The 15929-nt window shown below is 33.0% G+C and overlaps 1 protein-coding gene across 1 annotated transcript in view; it reads left to right on the top strand.

Moving 5' to 3' along the window:
* The first annotated feature begins 915 nt into the window (after positions 1-915).
* AdamTS-B (ADAM metallopeptidase with thrombospondin type 1 motif B) overlaps positions 916-15929 on the top strand; it is a 96629-nt gene continuing 81615 nt past the window's right edge. Inside the window, exons 1-3 of the mRNA XM_088261123.1 lie at positions 916-1130; positions 3898-4525; positions 12938-13166. Of these exons, the coding sequence (XP_088117249.1) occupies positions 4135-4525; positions 12938-13166 (620 nt within the window). The 5' untranslated portion in view covers positions 916-1130; positions 3898-4134. The remainder of the gene's footprint in view (positions 1131-3897; positions 4526-12937; positions 13167-15929) is intronic.

Genomic DNA, 15929 nt, shown 5'->3' with positions numbered 1-15929 from the left:
AAATTGTTTAGTATTACTATGATGTCAATACAAATATGTATACTTATAGTGGAACTGTTAAACACAACAAAAAATATATTTGGCAAAATCGTGCACCATTGTCGACTAGATATTGGCACCCCATTTAATTGGTTTTTATTAAAGAAACGGTAAACACAATGACTACAGAAGTTGATGAAAGAAAAAAATTTGGATGAAATAACGACACTTTCTCCAACAAAAATACTTGTTAATGAAATAAAAATGCACGTGAAGCTTACGATGAATTTTGTATGATAGACGGTAAAGTATCCGATGCCATGTGATCATGTTTATCTATTCAAACAGAACTTAAAATATGAGTTTAATGAATCAGAAGAATATTTAAATAATAGTGATTCTGAATAAAACATAACTTGAATATTCTCCATTTTCAAATAATTCCTGGCCTCATATACGAATATATACCTTTCTTTTACAAACATTGGTGATGACGTTTTATGCATATATGCATCTACAACAAATATTTGAATAATATTAATATCTGCCAAAACATTTAAGTGTAATACAAACACATTTAACTGTGACCTCTTTTCATAAAGCATGAAAGTTGTTTTAATACCCATTTTATCATATCTTTCTAGAAATACTATAAGATAAATACAAAATGTTCACTCAATCATGTATTTTATAAGTGATAGTATCCAAAAACCTACTAAAACCGGTATATTTTAAGCGTAATAATAAAGTACCCCTAGATTGCCAAAATAACGCACTGTGCGCCGGGTGCGGATAAGGGTGAGAAGAAGATAAGCGACTTCTCTGGCAGAATGAGCAGATATTGCATACACACTTAATTCCCATTAGATCGAGCGCATATTATGTAGTCGTTGGGCCCCGAGAAGGCAGGGTGGTGGGCGCCGCGCGCCGCCGGCCAGTGGCTGTCGGGCCGCGCGCGCTGCCGATCGTGTTCCGCGTGTCTCTCCGCGCCCAGCGACCCGCGACCCGCGACTCAGTTATCGCGCTCCCGCGGCCGAGTAAACAAATAGCGGTGCGCCGGGCACCACGTGTCGCCGGCTCCTGTCCTCCTGTCAGTGTCACGTTGTCCCAGGATTACCATCTCCCCGATACTTGTTCGCGCATAATGCACCGTACGTATTTATTATCCAATATTCATATTTTACGGATAATCAAAGTGATGCGTTTTTTTTTCATTTTAACATTATAATAACATATTTGATGTGATTTCAATAGAAGTACTTTTTTCTTAATTCCATTTCGCGGCTTTATATAGCGATAGATTTTGTTAAATGTTAATTGCAATAAATTTCAGAAAAATAATGGATTCAAAAACATTAAATTAAATTATAATTATCTTATTGCTATGGTTTTAAATAACATCAATTAAGATTTGATTACATAAATTTCAAAATTATATGCAATTTTCACTACAAATACAAATACAAAAAAAAATGTATATATTTATATATATATATATATATATATATATATATATATATATATATATATATATATATATATATATATATATATATATATATATATATATATATATATATATATATATATATATATATATATATATATATATATATATATATATATATATATATATATATATATATATATATATATATATATATATATATATATATATATATATATATATATATATATATGTATATATATATTCATATATATATATATATATATATATATATATATATATATATATATATATATATATATATATATATATATATTTTATTTATTTTTTTTTATTTATTTATTTCTTTTTTCTTTTTTTGAAAAATATAAAACGTCCGATTTATTTCTATAATAGTGAAAATTGCATATAATTTTGAAATTTATGTAATCAAATCTTAATTGATGTTATTTAAAACCATAGCAATAAGATAATTATAATTTTATTTTATGTTTTTGAATCCATTATTTTTCTGAAATTTATTGCAATTAACATTTAACAAAATCTATCGCTTTATAAAGTCACGAAATGGAATCAAGAAAAAAGTACTTCTAGTTTAAAGAAATGTCTTGTGCGTTAAAATTAATTGGCCTTTGAAAACTGAATGAATGGGACGATGATATCAGTCAATATAAATGGAAAACAACAGTTCTCATCAGATAAATTCAAATAAATCAACATATGAATGAAAAATTATAGTTAAAAGAGAATTTTGAAAACCACACATTCGCCCGTGCTTAAATTCATCTGCTCGTGTTACTTATCGCAAGGTTTTTCGTGTATGCCACAAATTTGACAAAATTAGCAACTCTCCATTTTTTCCACCCGACAGCATCATAACTGATATTCTTTTAATAAATGTATCATTTATTATAAGGATTGTTGGTTCGATATCTGAAAGTGTTCTACGATAAAAAATCAATTTATTATTTCCCTTAACGGTAAACCGTAGATAATCGGCTTTACAAACTAAAAAATAAGAAAAGCGGTATTGTATTTCTTATTCCTCAGTTTTCTTAATGTCGAAAATTTCTATAAAATGTCGGTTCTTCGGATAACTCGTTTATTATTGTTTTCATTCCTTTAAAATGATTATCCATTTACTCGTAAATTTATTTCATGTGCTGTAAAAAAAAATTATATATATATATATATATATATATATATATATATATACATATATATATATATATATATATGTATAAATATATATGTATATATATATATATATATATATATATATATATATATATATATATATATATATATATATATATATATATATATATATATATATATATATATATATATATATATATATATATATATATATATATATATATATATATATATATATATATATATATATATATATATATATATATATATATATATATATAAAATCAATCAAAGTAAACAATAACCCGATGAAAGAGCGCGGAGTCTGATTGACCCGTTCCCGGTGCTATTATTATGAACCATGAAATTTACGTCGAGTCGAGAAAATTTGACTGAAAACTCTTGTTTTATACGTTATAAAACACTGCATTTTACTTTGACCAGACTATTAAGAGCTCATTTTCATCACTCATCACGAGCTAATGGATAGCGCTCATTTACATCTATTTTATTTAGATGCCGAATGAAAATTTTAGTTTTGAAAAGTTCAAATATCATCTGAGAGAATAAATATAATCTGTTTTGGGAAAATTGTATTATATCCACCTGGTGATAGTGGGTAGTGAGTAGTGGCGTACGTGTACTCGTATTAGTTCAAGTGAGTAATTTATCATGTACTTATCCAGACATCCGACTTGTTTGTCTGCAGTTCGCTTATTACGAAAACACCTTATGCACTTTCAATTTTATGTTTGGAGACTAATATTTATTCATTTCTTAATATTTAAATCAATTGTTCCGATTACAATCTGAGAGAGCGTTATTATACCAGAACAGTACATATGTAGTACTATAAATACGTGCAAAATCACTCACTAACATTCGTCAATAATTTGTAATTAGTCCGAGTACGTGTCCGACATGCGTGGCTTACTGGCAACGATTGGGAAACATTGCGCGTAGACCAAATTTTTAAAAACATCCATATTGAAACACCTATTAATTTTATCTAATATTTACACGCGTTTTTCACACTCCGTTTTCTACACTTTTTTTCCTAAAAATATAGTAAACGCCAGTACATTTGATGAGATACAGAAATATAATGAAGGCGACCGGGTGAAGAATATTCATTATATGTACTCCATTCTTAAAAGAATCTGGAGCACCGGACTGATCACACTGTATTAGCGTAATTAGCGGTAAAGTTAACGCTGTCTCGAACCGACCCAGTGCCCTATGTATCGTCGGATGCGGTCGGAAGAATTTGACGAATTATTTTTTTGTTTCAGATGAAATTGAAAAAATGTACCGATCTTCGAAACGACCAACGAAAAATGAGTAGTTAATGTTTTCGGAACCAGCAGGAACCAGCGTTTGTTCTGCCGAACACCATTATACATGCGCGGTGGTAGCGTACCCTCCTGACGTGGGATGTGACGTCACGCAGCCGGGTGATGCGAAGTGGACGTTAGAACAGTGGACAGTGAACAGTGTCAGCGGACAGCGGACAGCGGACTCCGGACATCATGTGCCTTCAGAGGACAGTTTGGTTTCTGTTCTTCAAACTCCTCCTTTTCCAAACCCTCCTCGTTTGGTGCAACGCTAGACTTATTTCCGTTAATAATAATAATTTTTATAATGGTGGTGACTTTTCGGATAACTACAATAATAAGAAGATATTGAGCGATTCGCTCGACACGAACGATGTCCGGGCCTTTTATACTTACGACGCTTGGACCGCCTCCCGAGGCGAGGGAGCGGAGTCACCGGGCGACGCGGCGTCCGCGGCGTCCGCGGCGGCAGCCTCCCCGACGGCGGCCTCCGCTGGCGAGGTGTCGGCACCCCCGGACGCCCCCGGGCCGGACGCGCGCTACTTGATGAACGAATCCAGCGATGAATCCGACGAAAACATTTTAGGTGAGTTTATATTTTTTTTTAAAAAATCGAATTTCGATGACCGAATGAAAGAGAATACATTTTTTTTCTAGACATTTTTTCTTCCTTCTTCGAGTCCAAATTCGCCTACGTAGCCTCAGTTGTGTGGAAGTTCAATATTTTCAGATTTTATTTCACTAAATAAAATCTATTTGACCGGTGGTAATAAACTTGAAGTTCGCATTCTTCTGAATTTTTCATACTTCTGTATATCTCCGTAAGTTTTGTATTTTGAGAAGATTTTCAAGCAACTGCATCTGCCACTCGAGGGGAGCTACCACAGAACAAAGAGTATCAGATTAATTATATGTAATATCTATAGCGAAACGGAAGAGGGGCACAAGTCTGTGATATATACCGCAGACTTGTGCCCCTTACTTAGAACTAGAAACTGCGTACAGCTTTGTGTGGGAATACGCTGGGCCGTATGAACGTGTCGGATATTATTTTCCAAGTACGGATTATTCACCCCACAGATGATGATTTACTGTAGGTGTCTCGGCTGAGACGAAGCTTGTATCTGAGAGAAAATGAAAGTGTGAGCATTCCAGGACTAGAAACCAGCTATTTGGCAGGCTTGAGTGATAACTCTATACACTAGTGTAACGTTCACTATTCTGCCAATTATTGAACATCCATATTGCATCAATTTTGAAAGAGTATATAGTAAACCTCCCTATAACGTTAAGATAGGTACCGCGTTTATCAATGGGAACGTTGTAATGGGTTAATGTTTTTAAATTGTATTTTAATTTTAAATGACATATACGAATGGAATCCAAACCACAGTGCGTTAATTTTATAAAAAAAATAATGCAATATAAATGTTCAATAATGGGTAAAATGGTCGAAGTCGCATAAAACTATATTGTTTAAAATTGGTTAAATTTTCTATGAAATGCTCTTTCTTTGAAATATTATGTATAGGTAGCTATTTTTTCCTTGGATAGGACAATTTTCGGATTTCTTGAGATATCACACAAACACACACACACACACACACACACATATATATATATATATATATATATATATATATATATATATATATATATATATATATATATATATATATATATATACACGCGTGCGTGCGTGTGTGTGATTTTTATTTGTGTATTATGATTATTTTCTGTAAAACCTAATAAAGCACGTTGGAGTTATTCTTAATAATAAAACATGTGAATACAAAATAATATCAATCATGTCCTGAAAAAAATAACAAATGCAAAATAACAAATTATAAGTTAACAAGAATTTTACGAGGCATTATGTTTGAAGAAATATATTATGCTTATGCAGAATTTTCTAACGGTACACGATTGACGAAAACAGTGTGATACCATGTCCTTAAAGGTTATTGAAATTATGTTTTGCCATATTTGCGGGTTTCGATGTTAGTCATTTTTGGGGGTTTTAAAATTGTTTTCGTTGTTTAAGTCAAGCTTTTACTTGCTTTATTAGCATACCTAAATGTTAGCTTTATTTGTCTAACAGCCATTTACTGCCTACCGTATTTTTTTAAATATATTTATGTATACACGTAAACATTTTTTTTAAATACGCTTTTTCTCAAACTTTAGAGGGCCCTAGCTCAAAAAAGATTTTTAAAACATTATTTCCGTTTCATTTTTAACCCTTTCGAGAACTTTGCTTGTAAAGTTCATCTTTATTTTCTTAATAATTCGCTATAAAAATATTTTTAAATATCTGATTTATATCGTTCAGATCGCAGGGTGTTGTGTATAGTGTATATAGACATACATATTATACATAGTATAATTAATTATATTAACCGATATATGGTAAATGTGCACACTGTAAGGTGAACAAACACTATCGGATGGCACCTTCACCAGCTTTGTCAACAGTCAGCACACCCCTACACTGCCACTTGCCACCCATCTCTAACTTACTACCGCGCGAGACGTTCCGGCCATTCCAACTCTTTATGTGACCTTAGTCTACAGCTAGAGTCTAGACTTGGCATATCTCTAATCTGAAACGTAACTTAATACTCGTGACACCGAGATCACCCCGTATCGAGTAATATGGGATCAAGATTGCATTCTATTAATTAACTACATCACTCTATGTGTATATTAATGAGTGAGAGTAAGGTGAGGGTAAGGTAAGGTGATCGGGATACAAACCATCGAATCGAAAACAATACTCATTATCTACATGGACGGACCGCGACATGTGTAGTATGATTCTACAAATGTAAACGTTTTATGATGCGCGCCAAAGAGCCATCATGAAGAGGCATCTTTCTTATCTCCGACTAAAGTATGATGTAATGTAAATATTACATAAAAGACGCTCTATTATTACTTATTACATAGTGTTATGTGCCGCTGAATACACACGACAGGTGATAAGGCCGACTTTCCCGCAGTGTACGTACTATATATAATATGTACAGATACACGTTAGTAAGAATCTACACTGCCATCGTGCCATCTCCTCGCCCGCACTGACGCGTCGCCACATGCGCTACTCTCACTTCTATATGGTAGGGATTCTCGCCCCTCTGACTTCTATATCGTGCATATTGTCGTCCCATATAATACGATTTTTAAAAATACCAATATAGTTAAAGACTGATTTTTTTTAAATGTCTCACAATCGCATCCAAGTCATGCAAGTTTTGACACTAAGCTCTTACCAGCTGGCTGCCAATAGTCATTTTTCGTCAGTGTTCGATATATTGAGAGAATAAAATTATTATTTCTATCGAATATTGGATTCAGGAACCCAAAAAGGGTAAATAAAAATTTATAAATAACTGATCGTACTTCATGTAAAACAATTAATGGCTCGTCCTAATTTTATATTTAGTTAGGTAATATAAACACCATTAAAAAAAAGGTTTAGTTATATGTGAATTAATTTTAAAACAACTAACGTAATAGAAAAGCCGGGATCGCAATAAATATTGAAATTTCTTTATATGTTCCGAAAAGGTCTGCGTTTTTCTTTACGTTTTTTCGGTTTATTTGACAAAGAATATGATCATTACTTGATTAAGGTTTGGATAAGGGGAGGTAAACGACCTAATCCCTTTTTAACATGCTTTTCGTTACGGTAAGGTCGAAATAATCAAAGTTCATTTGTAAATATCCAAACGACTTTCAGTTAATGTGGAAAAGAATTATCGAGAAATTCACACAATATCAAGAAATATACAATAAATATATATAAGAACGTCCTAAATCAAAAATCGTCAATTTTCAGTTGTGCATGTTTTCAAAATGCCCAGAAAATGTACTACCTCCCAGCAAAAGCGGCAAATTTTTAACTTAATATTTACCCGCTACAGGGCAGAAAGTGTTGTTTTTGCATTTCGAAGAAAAGGTATTGTATAATTATTTTTTTAAATAAACTAAATATTTTTCAAATGGAGAAAAAACAGCCCGGTTTAACCTAAAAAGATCTGTTGCTCAGTCAAAAGTTCAATAAGTGGCTTGATACTTATTTTAATACATTATATTATATTTTAAAACTTTTAAAACATTCTCCTGAAAAATCAAGTTTTTTGATTTATGACGTTCTTGAAAGGAGTGAGCGAATATATATATATATATATATATATATATATATATATATATATATATATATATATATATATATATATATATATATATATATATATATATATATATATATATATATATATATATATATATATATATATATATATATATATATGTATATATATATATATATGTATATATATATATATATATAAATAGCTGAAAGCCCCTTTACCGATCAATACTCAAGTGTTCAATTACTACATGGATTGGTATATTAAAACTGTACTACTGTTTCCTAAAAATTCATTCCAAGGTAAGTATTGACTTTAAAGCATTAAGATAGAGATACCTAGACACTCAAAAAAATATTAAAAGGATTTTCTTTAAAAACGTAATAATCGTCGATAATATTATATGTAAGAGTTTTATTCCAATATTTTGAATTTTACTGGCTATTTTATACGTAAGGATAATGTTTATTTTCATAGAAACGTTAATATTCGAAAACTAACGTAAGCGTTTTAAAAACTGCCTTTTATGTTACATACGTACACATGTTTTTTTTTTATTATTATTATACTTACACAAAATAAAATGATATGCATTTGTCTACGGGCCAAAGTTCAGGAACATGAAAAGGTTTCGCGGGCGACCAATATCGCGGCATTGAACCTGATACTCGTATCTTCGTTCGAGAGGCGGCGTACCATAGTACATGTACTCGTACCATACACGATAGTGTTACACGGCCGCGGGCGGTGACATAACACGCTATGCGCTATCTTCCTAGTGCGAGATAACGCTACCGAGATCTGTCTCGGCCCTCGGCTGACGCTGACGCTGACGCTGATGCCGATGCTGTTACGGATAAAGCAACCGGTGACTAACTATCTCTAGGGGAGCACACGATACTACGTCACCGCGCGATAGACGTAAGTAATTATAAACATCGATAACGGTGGATCTCTTCTATTCTGTCGATGCGATGGTCAGATAGGTACGCGGGCATTACGATATCCATCGAATGAGTTGTTACTATTTTTTATCATAATTCTGGTCTTTGCTTATGACGATTAGCTGGTTTTGTTCACGTAGGTATTTTTACACCTAAAATTGATATTTTCTTATTCTTATCGATTATTCTTAGCATATCGAGAAATATACACTACATGTGTAGAACAATTCATCTCGGATATTATTTATTTCCGATACGATGTGTCGAAGTTCTTAAGTAATTCATCATTATTTTGTGTTATATGAAAAAGGGCAATACTTTATTAAAAAAAATAAAATTTGTTTATGTTGGCATTGTATTTATTTCCGGTCGATTTTAGATTATTGTGTGTACGTTGAAATGTACTCAACATAGTACCTGTTTAATTTTACCACCCATCATTTTGGAGTTTTGTTTTAACGTTAATTTTACGTAAATCTTCTTTATTTTTTATTTATTTAATTTCTTATACAAAAGTTGAACTCATTGTTAGGCTAATAGCTAAAAAGCGGAACCTTCCATCCCATCAAAAGAAAACTGCTACGAGTTGTCCAAGTCTGTAACTTTTAGAGCTGTTTGGATTAGGTTCTTTGTCTCTTTTTCCTACCCCCGCCGGTGCATAGGGCATAGCACGTCGTTATTTTAATATTATTATATATTTTGTATTCAGGCACGACGATTAATCTTATGCTTTAAGTGTCAGTCCAAGGTAACATATTAATTATTAAAGCGTATATCAGCGACTCAACCCATCAATAATCGAACCCAATGCCTCGTCTAACATATGATAAATATTTAAATACTTTTGTACATATCGCTCACTCTTTTCAAAAACGTCATATTTCAAAAAAACTTGATTTTTCAGGAGATCGTTTTTAAAGTTTAAAAATATAATCCAATGTACTAAAAACAAATATTAAGCCACTTATTGAACTTTTTACTGTGCAACAGATCTTTTTAGGTAAAACCGGGCTGTTTTTCCTCCATTTGAAAAATATTTAGTATATTTAAAACAAATACTTAAACAATACCTTTTCTTCAAAATGCAATGACAACACTTTCTGCCCTGTAGCGGGTAAATATTAAGATAAAAACATGCCGCTTTTGCTGGGATAAAGTACATTTTCTGGGCATTTTGAAAACATGCACAACTAAAAATTGACAATTTTGAATATATGACGTTGTTGAAAGGAGTGAGCCATATATGCTCGTAAAATGTTCGTCAAAAATATAAAATAAAAAAACCATAATATTTTCATTGTATTTATATATGCGTTTGCATGGTGACATTTTTTATTTAGTGTTTTTTTTTTATGACAATAATTCAAATAGTATAGTATAGTATAGTAGTAGTAATAAACTTTAATGTCTGAAAAAATACGATTTTTTTACTTGGGGGTATATATTTTGGATTACAGTTTCTCTTCCACAGATTTATGTACTATCGCGGGAAAGTAATTTATTACATATCATTTAGTATAAAGTAAAAATAAACATTGTTAACAAAAATTGCCTCTTTTATTATTCAACCAAGTAGAAATCTAACCGGTTATCTTATGACGACAACGACGTAAAATTTTCTATGGCAAAATACATGGATATGAAGTCCACGAGTTGCATTAGAATTTAAAATCGCGATAATATCCTTTGTCATATTCCGAAAGTTGCATCCACTGGTTGATTCTTAAGTTAGTTGAAGAGATTTTATATTTTAATTCTAGAAAGCTTCGTACATTTGCACCGTGGAGGTACGACCTATTCGTATGTACTGTATTTCGGTGTATCTATTTATTCCGCCAGCACGACTACAGACCAATGAATTATTAGTTCAGCTGCTAATTGCAGACTTGTCGAGTGATCTCCGATAATTACATAAAACGTCATGTCCCATTGACTCCCAAAGGTCAATATATAAATCATATATTAAGTATACATGTCACAAATGCGTATACTTATTGAACATTAGCGGTGAGGCTACAATAGCTTTATGGAGTATTCACTCACGTGTTTCAAGATTTTATATATATATATATATATATATATATATATATATATATATATATATATATATATATATATATATATATATATATATATATATAAATATAAATATATATATATATATATATATATATATATATATATATATATATATATATATATATATATATATATATATATATATACATACATATATATATATATATACATATATATATATATATATATATATATATATATATATATATATATATATACATATATATATATATATATATATATATATATATATATATATCTCAAACAATCATTTTTGGTAGCCATAGACAAATCTCTCTTCTCAATCTCACTACCACTTCAACACTTAACATTACCGAATATGTCTAAAAGATTCTCCTGCACTCTTCATGCTTTAAAAAGACTTTCTCCCGACCACAGCGAAAATAAATTTGTCCCAATCTATTATTCTTTCTTCCATATGCTTTGATAATGTTTGCTACATTGATCCGAACGTCGATCTTATAAATTCTCTGGATCGTCTACAAAATCATAGCATCCGTTTCATTTTCAATTTTAAAAAAAATGAACATTTTTCACCACGCACGGATCTAAAATGGCTTCACTTCAACCAGCGCGCTGGTTGAAGATTTATACGCTGCAGCGTATAAATCTTCAATCTCTCACGCTACCTAATATTCTTCACAACCCCAATGCACCTTAATATCTTGCTGAAAATTTTATATACCTCTCAGATCACGGTCTATCACTTTCCATTCCTCGCCATAACTCATCGTCCTTCAGTAATTCTTTTTCTGTCCAAGCGGTCAGACTATGGAATAAATTACCTCTCCTTGTAAAAATTCACCTTCTTAACTTTTAAGAAACGTCTGAGACATTACTATCTATCATTAGAATCCTAACTGTCCATCGCACCTCCTCCCTTAGTTTTTCCCTATACCTCCTTCCATAAACTCCCCTTTTCCTTTGCCTTCCTTATTATAATCAGTTTGTAATTTATGTTTTTTTAATTGTTCTCGTTATATGTACCCTCTAAATGCAAACAGCTATATATGGATTTAATATATTATTAGATTAAAACCAATATTTTTAGCTTTTCCACTTTATTTTTATTTGACCAGCGACCGGGTTTCGTCGTTACCGACATCATCAGACTGGTGTCGATGTCGGTAACGACGAAACCCGGTCGCTGGTCAAATAAAAATAAAGTGGAAAAGCTAAAAATATTGGTTTAAATCTAATAATATATTAAAAATGCAATTGCATCACGAAGTGTCAGTGGATAATATAAATCCATTAGCTATATATGGTATCAAACGTTTTGGCCAATATTACAAGTCTGATTTTGATTGGTTGGAAGGTATTGCTTTTTAGCAATAAACCAACCAATACTTATTTCTTTTTTGTACATGAAGTTTAAATAAGTAAATAAATCTTTAAGCGCGTCAGTGAAATTCCAAAAAGCTGTTGTAGCCTCATCGGTAATATGTTTGGGTATGCGCGGCACGCGTCGCGTCGCATTGAGTTGAATTAATATCGCATTAATTACGAGTAACTACTCCTTTATCGCGTTGATTATTAATATTTCTATTTTTTACTAGTACGTATCCTTCTCTGAAGAAAACGAGGTGTACTTACATCGAAATTCGAAAATCGTATTCTATTTCAAAATTTGTGTCGGAGATTTTACATTCTTTAACAACTCGACTTTTGACACAATATATAAGTATGTATAATATTTACGTATGATTCGTCAATGAAATATGATCGATTTGTGGTTAACCGAAACGCGAACGAGTTGATCCGCATGGCAGTAACACACACACTGTTTGGCCTCCGCAGGAATGTACGCGCGCGAGCACGTGGCGGGCGCGGCGTGCGAGGTGACGGTGCCGGTGCGCGTGGCGGCGGACGGCGCCTTCGTGTCGCACGCACTGCGCGCCACGCACGGCGGGCCGGGCGCGCGCGCACGCCGCAGCTTGCGGCCCGGAGACGCGCTCGGGCCCGACGACCCGCCCGACCTGCACTACAACATCACGGTGGGCGGCAGGGCGCTGCGGCTCGACCTCAGGTGACTCTCTTCTTCTACTATACCACCCTAATACTGTCCCGCCCGACCTGCAACACAAATACACGGTGCGGCTCGACCTCAGGTAACTCTCTTCTTCTACTATACCACCCTAATACTGTCCCGCGCGACCTGCACTACAATATCACGGTGCGGCTCGACCTCAGGTGACTCTCTTCTTCTACTATACCACCCTAATACTGTCCCGCCCGACCTGCACTACAATATCACGGTGCGGCTCGACCTCAGGTGACTCTCTTCTTCTACTATACCACCCTAATACTGTCCCGCCCGACCTGCACTACAATATCACGGTGCGGCTCGACCTCAGGTGACTCTCTTATCTACTATACCACCCTAATACTGACGGCGCCTCGCGGCCCGGGGACGCGCTCGGGCCCGACGACCCGCCCGACCTGCGCTACAACATTGCATGTATACGTATACAATATGGTTAGAAGCTAATTGTAATGTTTTCAAACCAGAAAAATATACTTCTTACTAGAATACAAAAAACACCGAAAAAACAAAACCGTTAAAAACATTTTTTTTTAAGAATATGAAATATTTTTTCAAAGATGTAAAAAAGCAACACTGGCGAGAAAATTGAAGTTATAATATAAAATCACCGATTTATATGATTTTCTTCAAGAAATTCATCGATACACCAGATTACTCATCTTTCGTCGGACAGATTCCAATGACATACAAATGTTGTATTTTCATTTGCCATTTTAAGATAAATGAATGAATTAGTAGTGGCTGTAAAATTCGTGGATCGCATTTTACATCGCGGATATTGTTTCCAGGGGTCTCCTAGTCATCAATAATATCAGTTTCGCCAGACAAACTTGTCCAATTAAATTGATTTATTTAAATGCGCCCATTGTCTACCGTGTACCGTGTACTGTCCACTCTCGCCGCTCTCTTCGCGCGAGTATGTGGAGAATCTCCGCCTAACTATGTGTAACAAAAAGACGCCCAGAAATGCGACACCTTCCACACACATCTCCGCGAACTGCAATCCTAACCCGCCTAGTAGATTAGAACATTTTGTATTTTTATTTTGGCCTACTTTACTCCGCAATCTCAGTTGTTATACATATGTTTATACATATCGTAGTACTTTAGAAACAAATGTAATTCGACCAGTGAGTGGTTGAACCGAACGTAGCATTAAATGTTGAGTTTCAGTATAAAGGAAAAGTCGTTCAAATGTCTTCATTCGTAATCAATTCTAGATAATAAAAATACTATATAAGTAGGTACGCAAATAATAGCAACATCCAAAAACTCACAACTATTTCGCAAATATATCGAGAATTATCTAAAGTCGATTTAAAAAACCTGCTCACGATAATCTATAATAATAATTATATATAGGTACTAACTGACATATATTTCTATAGGTACTAACTGACATATATTTCTATAGGTACTAACTGACATAGATTTTTATCTGCAGTTGTGAAAATGTAACTATTAATTTTGTCTGTTTTAATAATGTCGTTTCAATAATAGATGTCTTATAATTTTGCTCTTTGCACACTTAAAAAATTACCAGAAACATGTGAACCATGATGTTATTACATTACATATATTTATATGCTATAAAGGTAAAAGCTTTTATATATTATACATTTTACCGTCTCATAAATATTTATAAATGTCACCACCTATCTGCTTAGTAACCAACTGATGTTCTTCACATTTTATAAATGTATTGGTCCGAAACCTTTAAGACAAGGAGGCAAATGTCTACAATACCGTTACAAAGGTCCGTATTTAGCAAGAAACAACCTATAAAGAATGGCATAATATTGTCACTACCACCCATCACGTCAGGGCTCATTAAGGTCGTGCTCCCTGTTTTATATTAATAATGCTATAATATACATATAACTGAACTCGCGACAGGCGCCGTGGCGTAGTTGGGTAGACGCTCGACTGCGAAACTGGCGTCGCGGGTTCGATTCCCGTCAAGAGTAAAATAATTTCAAGAAAGATTTATTTTCCATTGGTCTGGGTATTTGTGATGTATTTTACACATTTACCTTACCTATCCTTACTATCCTACCTGCAGACAAGCCTCTAATAGAGGCTTTGCGGGTTATTCCTTTAAAAAAGAAAAAATGTTTAATATAATACATGAACAATTATTATGTAACTAATATTAATTAAGCAGTAATATTCAAATTTCAGAATTCTCTTCATATTGAATTGAAGTGAATATTAATAAGCCTTTCTCATTTTATCTATTTACGACTCGTAGTATTATCCGTGATGTAAATTAAGTGTAAATAAATGTTTATATTGTTTGTAATATAAGCTAACTTATGAAATAAAAAAAATAAAAATTATAAATAATAATAATAATAATAGTAAAATTATTTATTTTTGTTTATTTGTATTTTTGTAAATAATTAAGTAATTTGATATTGGCACACATATATTTCATTGTATTAACTCCACTTACGGCGCGAAAAAAGTACCATACCGATGGCTCAAACCTTACAGTACACGTGTGCACGCTTCCTCACGTTCCTTCCCTTGGCTGTAGATAGCAATAAGTCGATATATTCACCGTCCCGTTCAATACAAGTATCCTACATTAGAAGAATGAATAGTATTTTTTTAATCCTGCACTTAACCCTAAAATCACACGACACGGTGGAGTAGGATTCTAGTCCTCGAAATGTTTAAAGGTCAACTAATCATTCGGGCTCGTTCTCGGAAGGTGTTCTAGGAAATGCAGATGCATTCCCC

The sequence above is a fragment of the Brachycentrus maculatus genome, unplaced genomic scaffold (assembly GCF_059751285.1).
Source record: "Brachycentrus maculatus isolate JH-2025_06_01 unplaced genomic scaffold, ASM5975128v1 h1tg000147l, whole genome shotgun sequence".
Taxonomy (NCBI): domain Eukaryota; kingdom Metazoa; phylum Arthropoda; class Insecta; order Trichoptera; family Brachycentridae; genus Brachycentrus; species Brachycentrus maculatus.
This window is presented reverse-complemented; position numbering and strand designations above follow the sequence as displayed.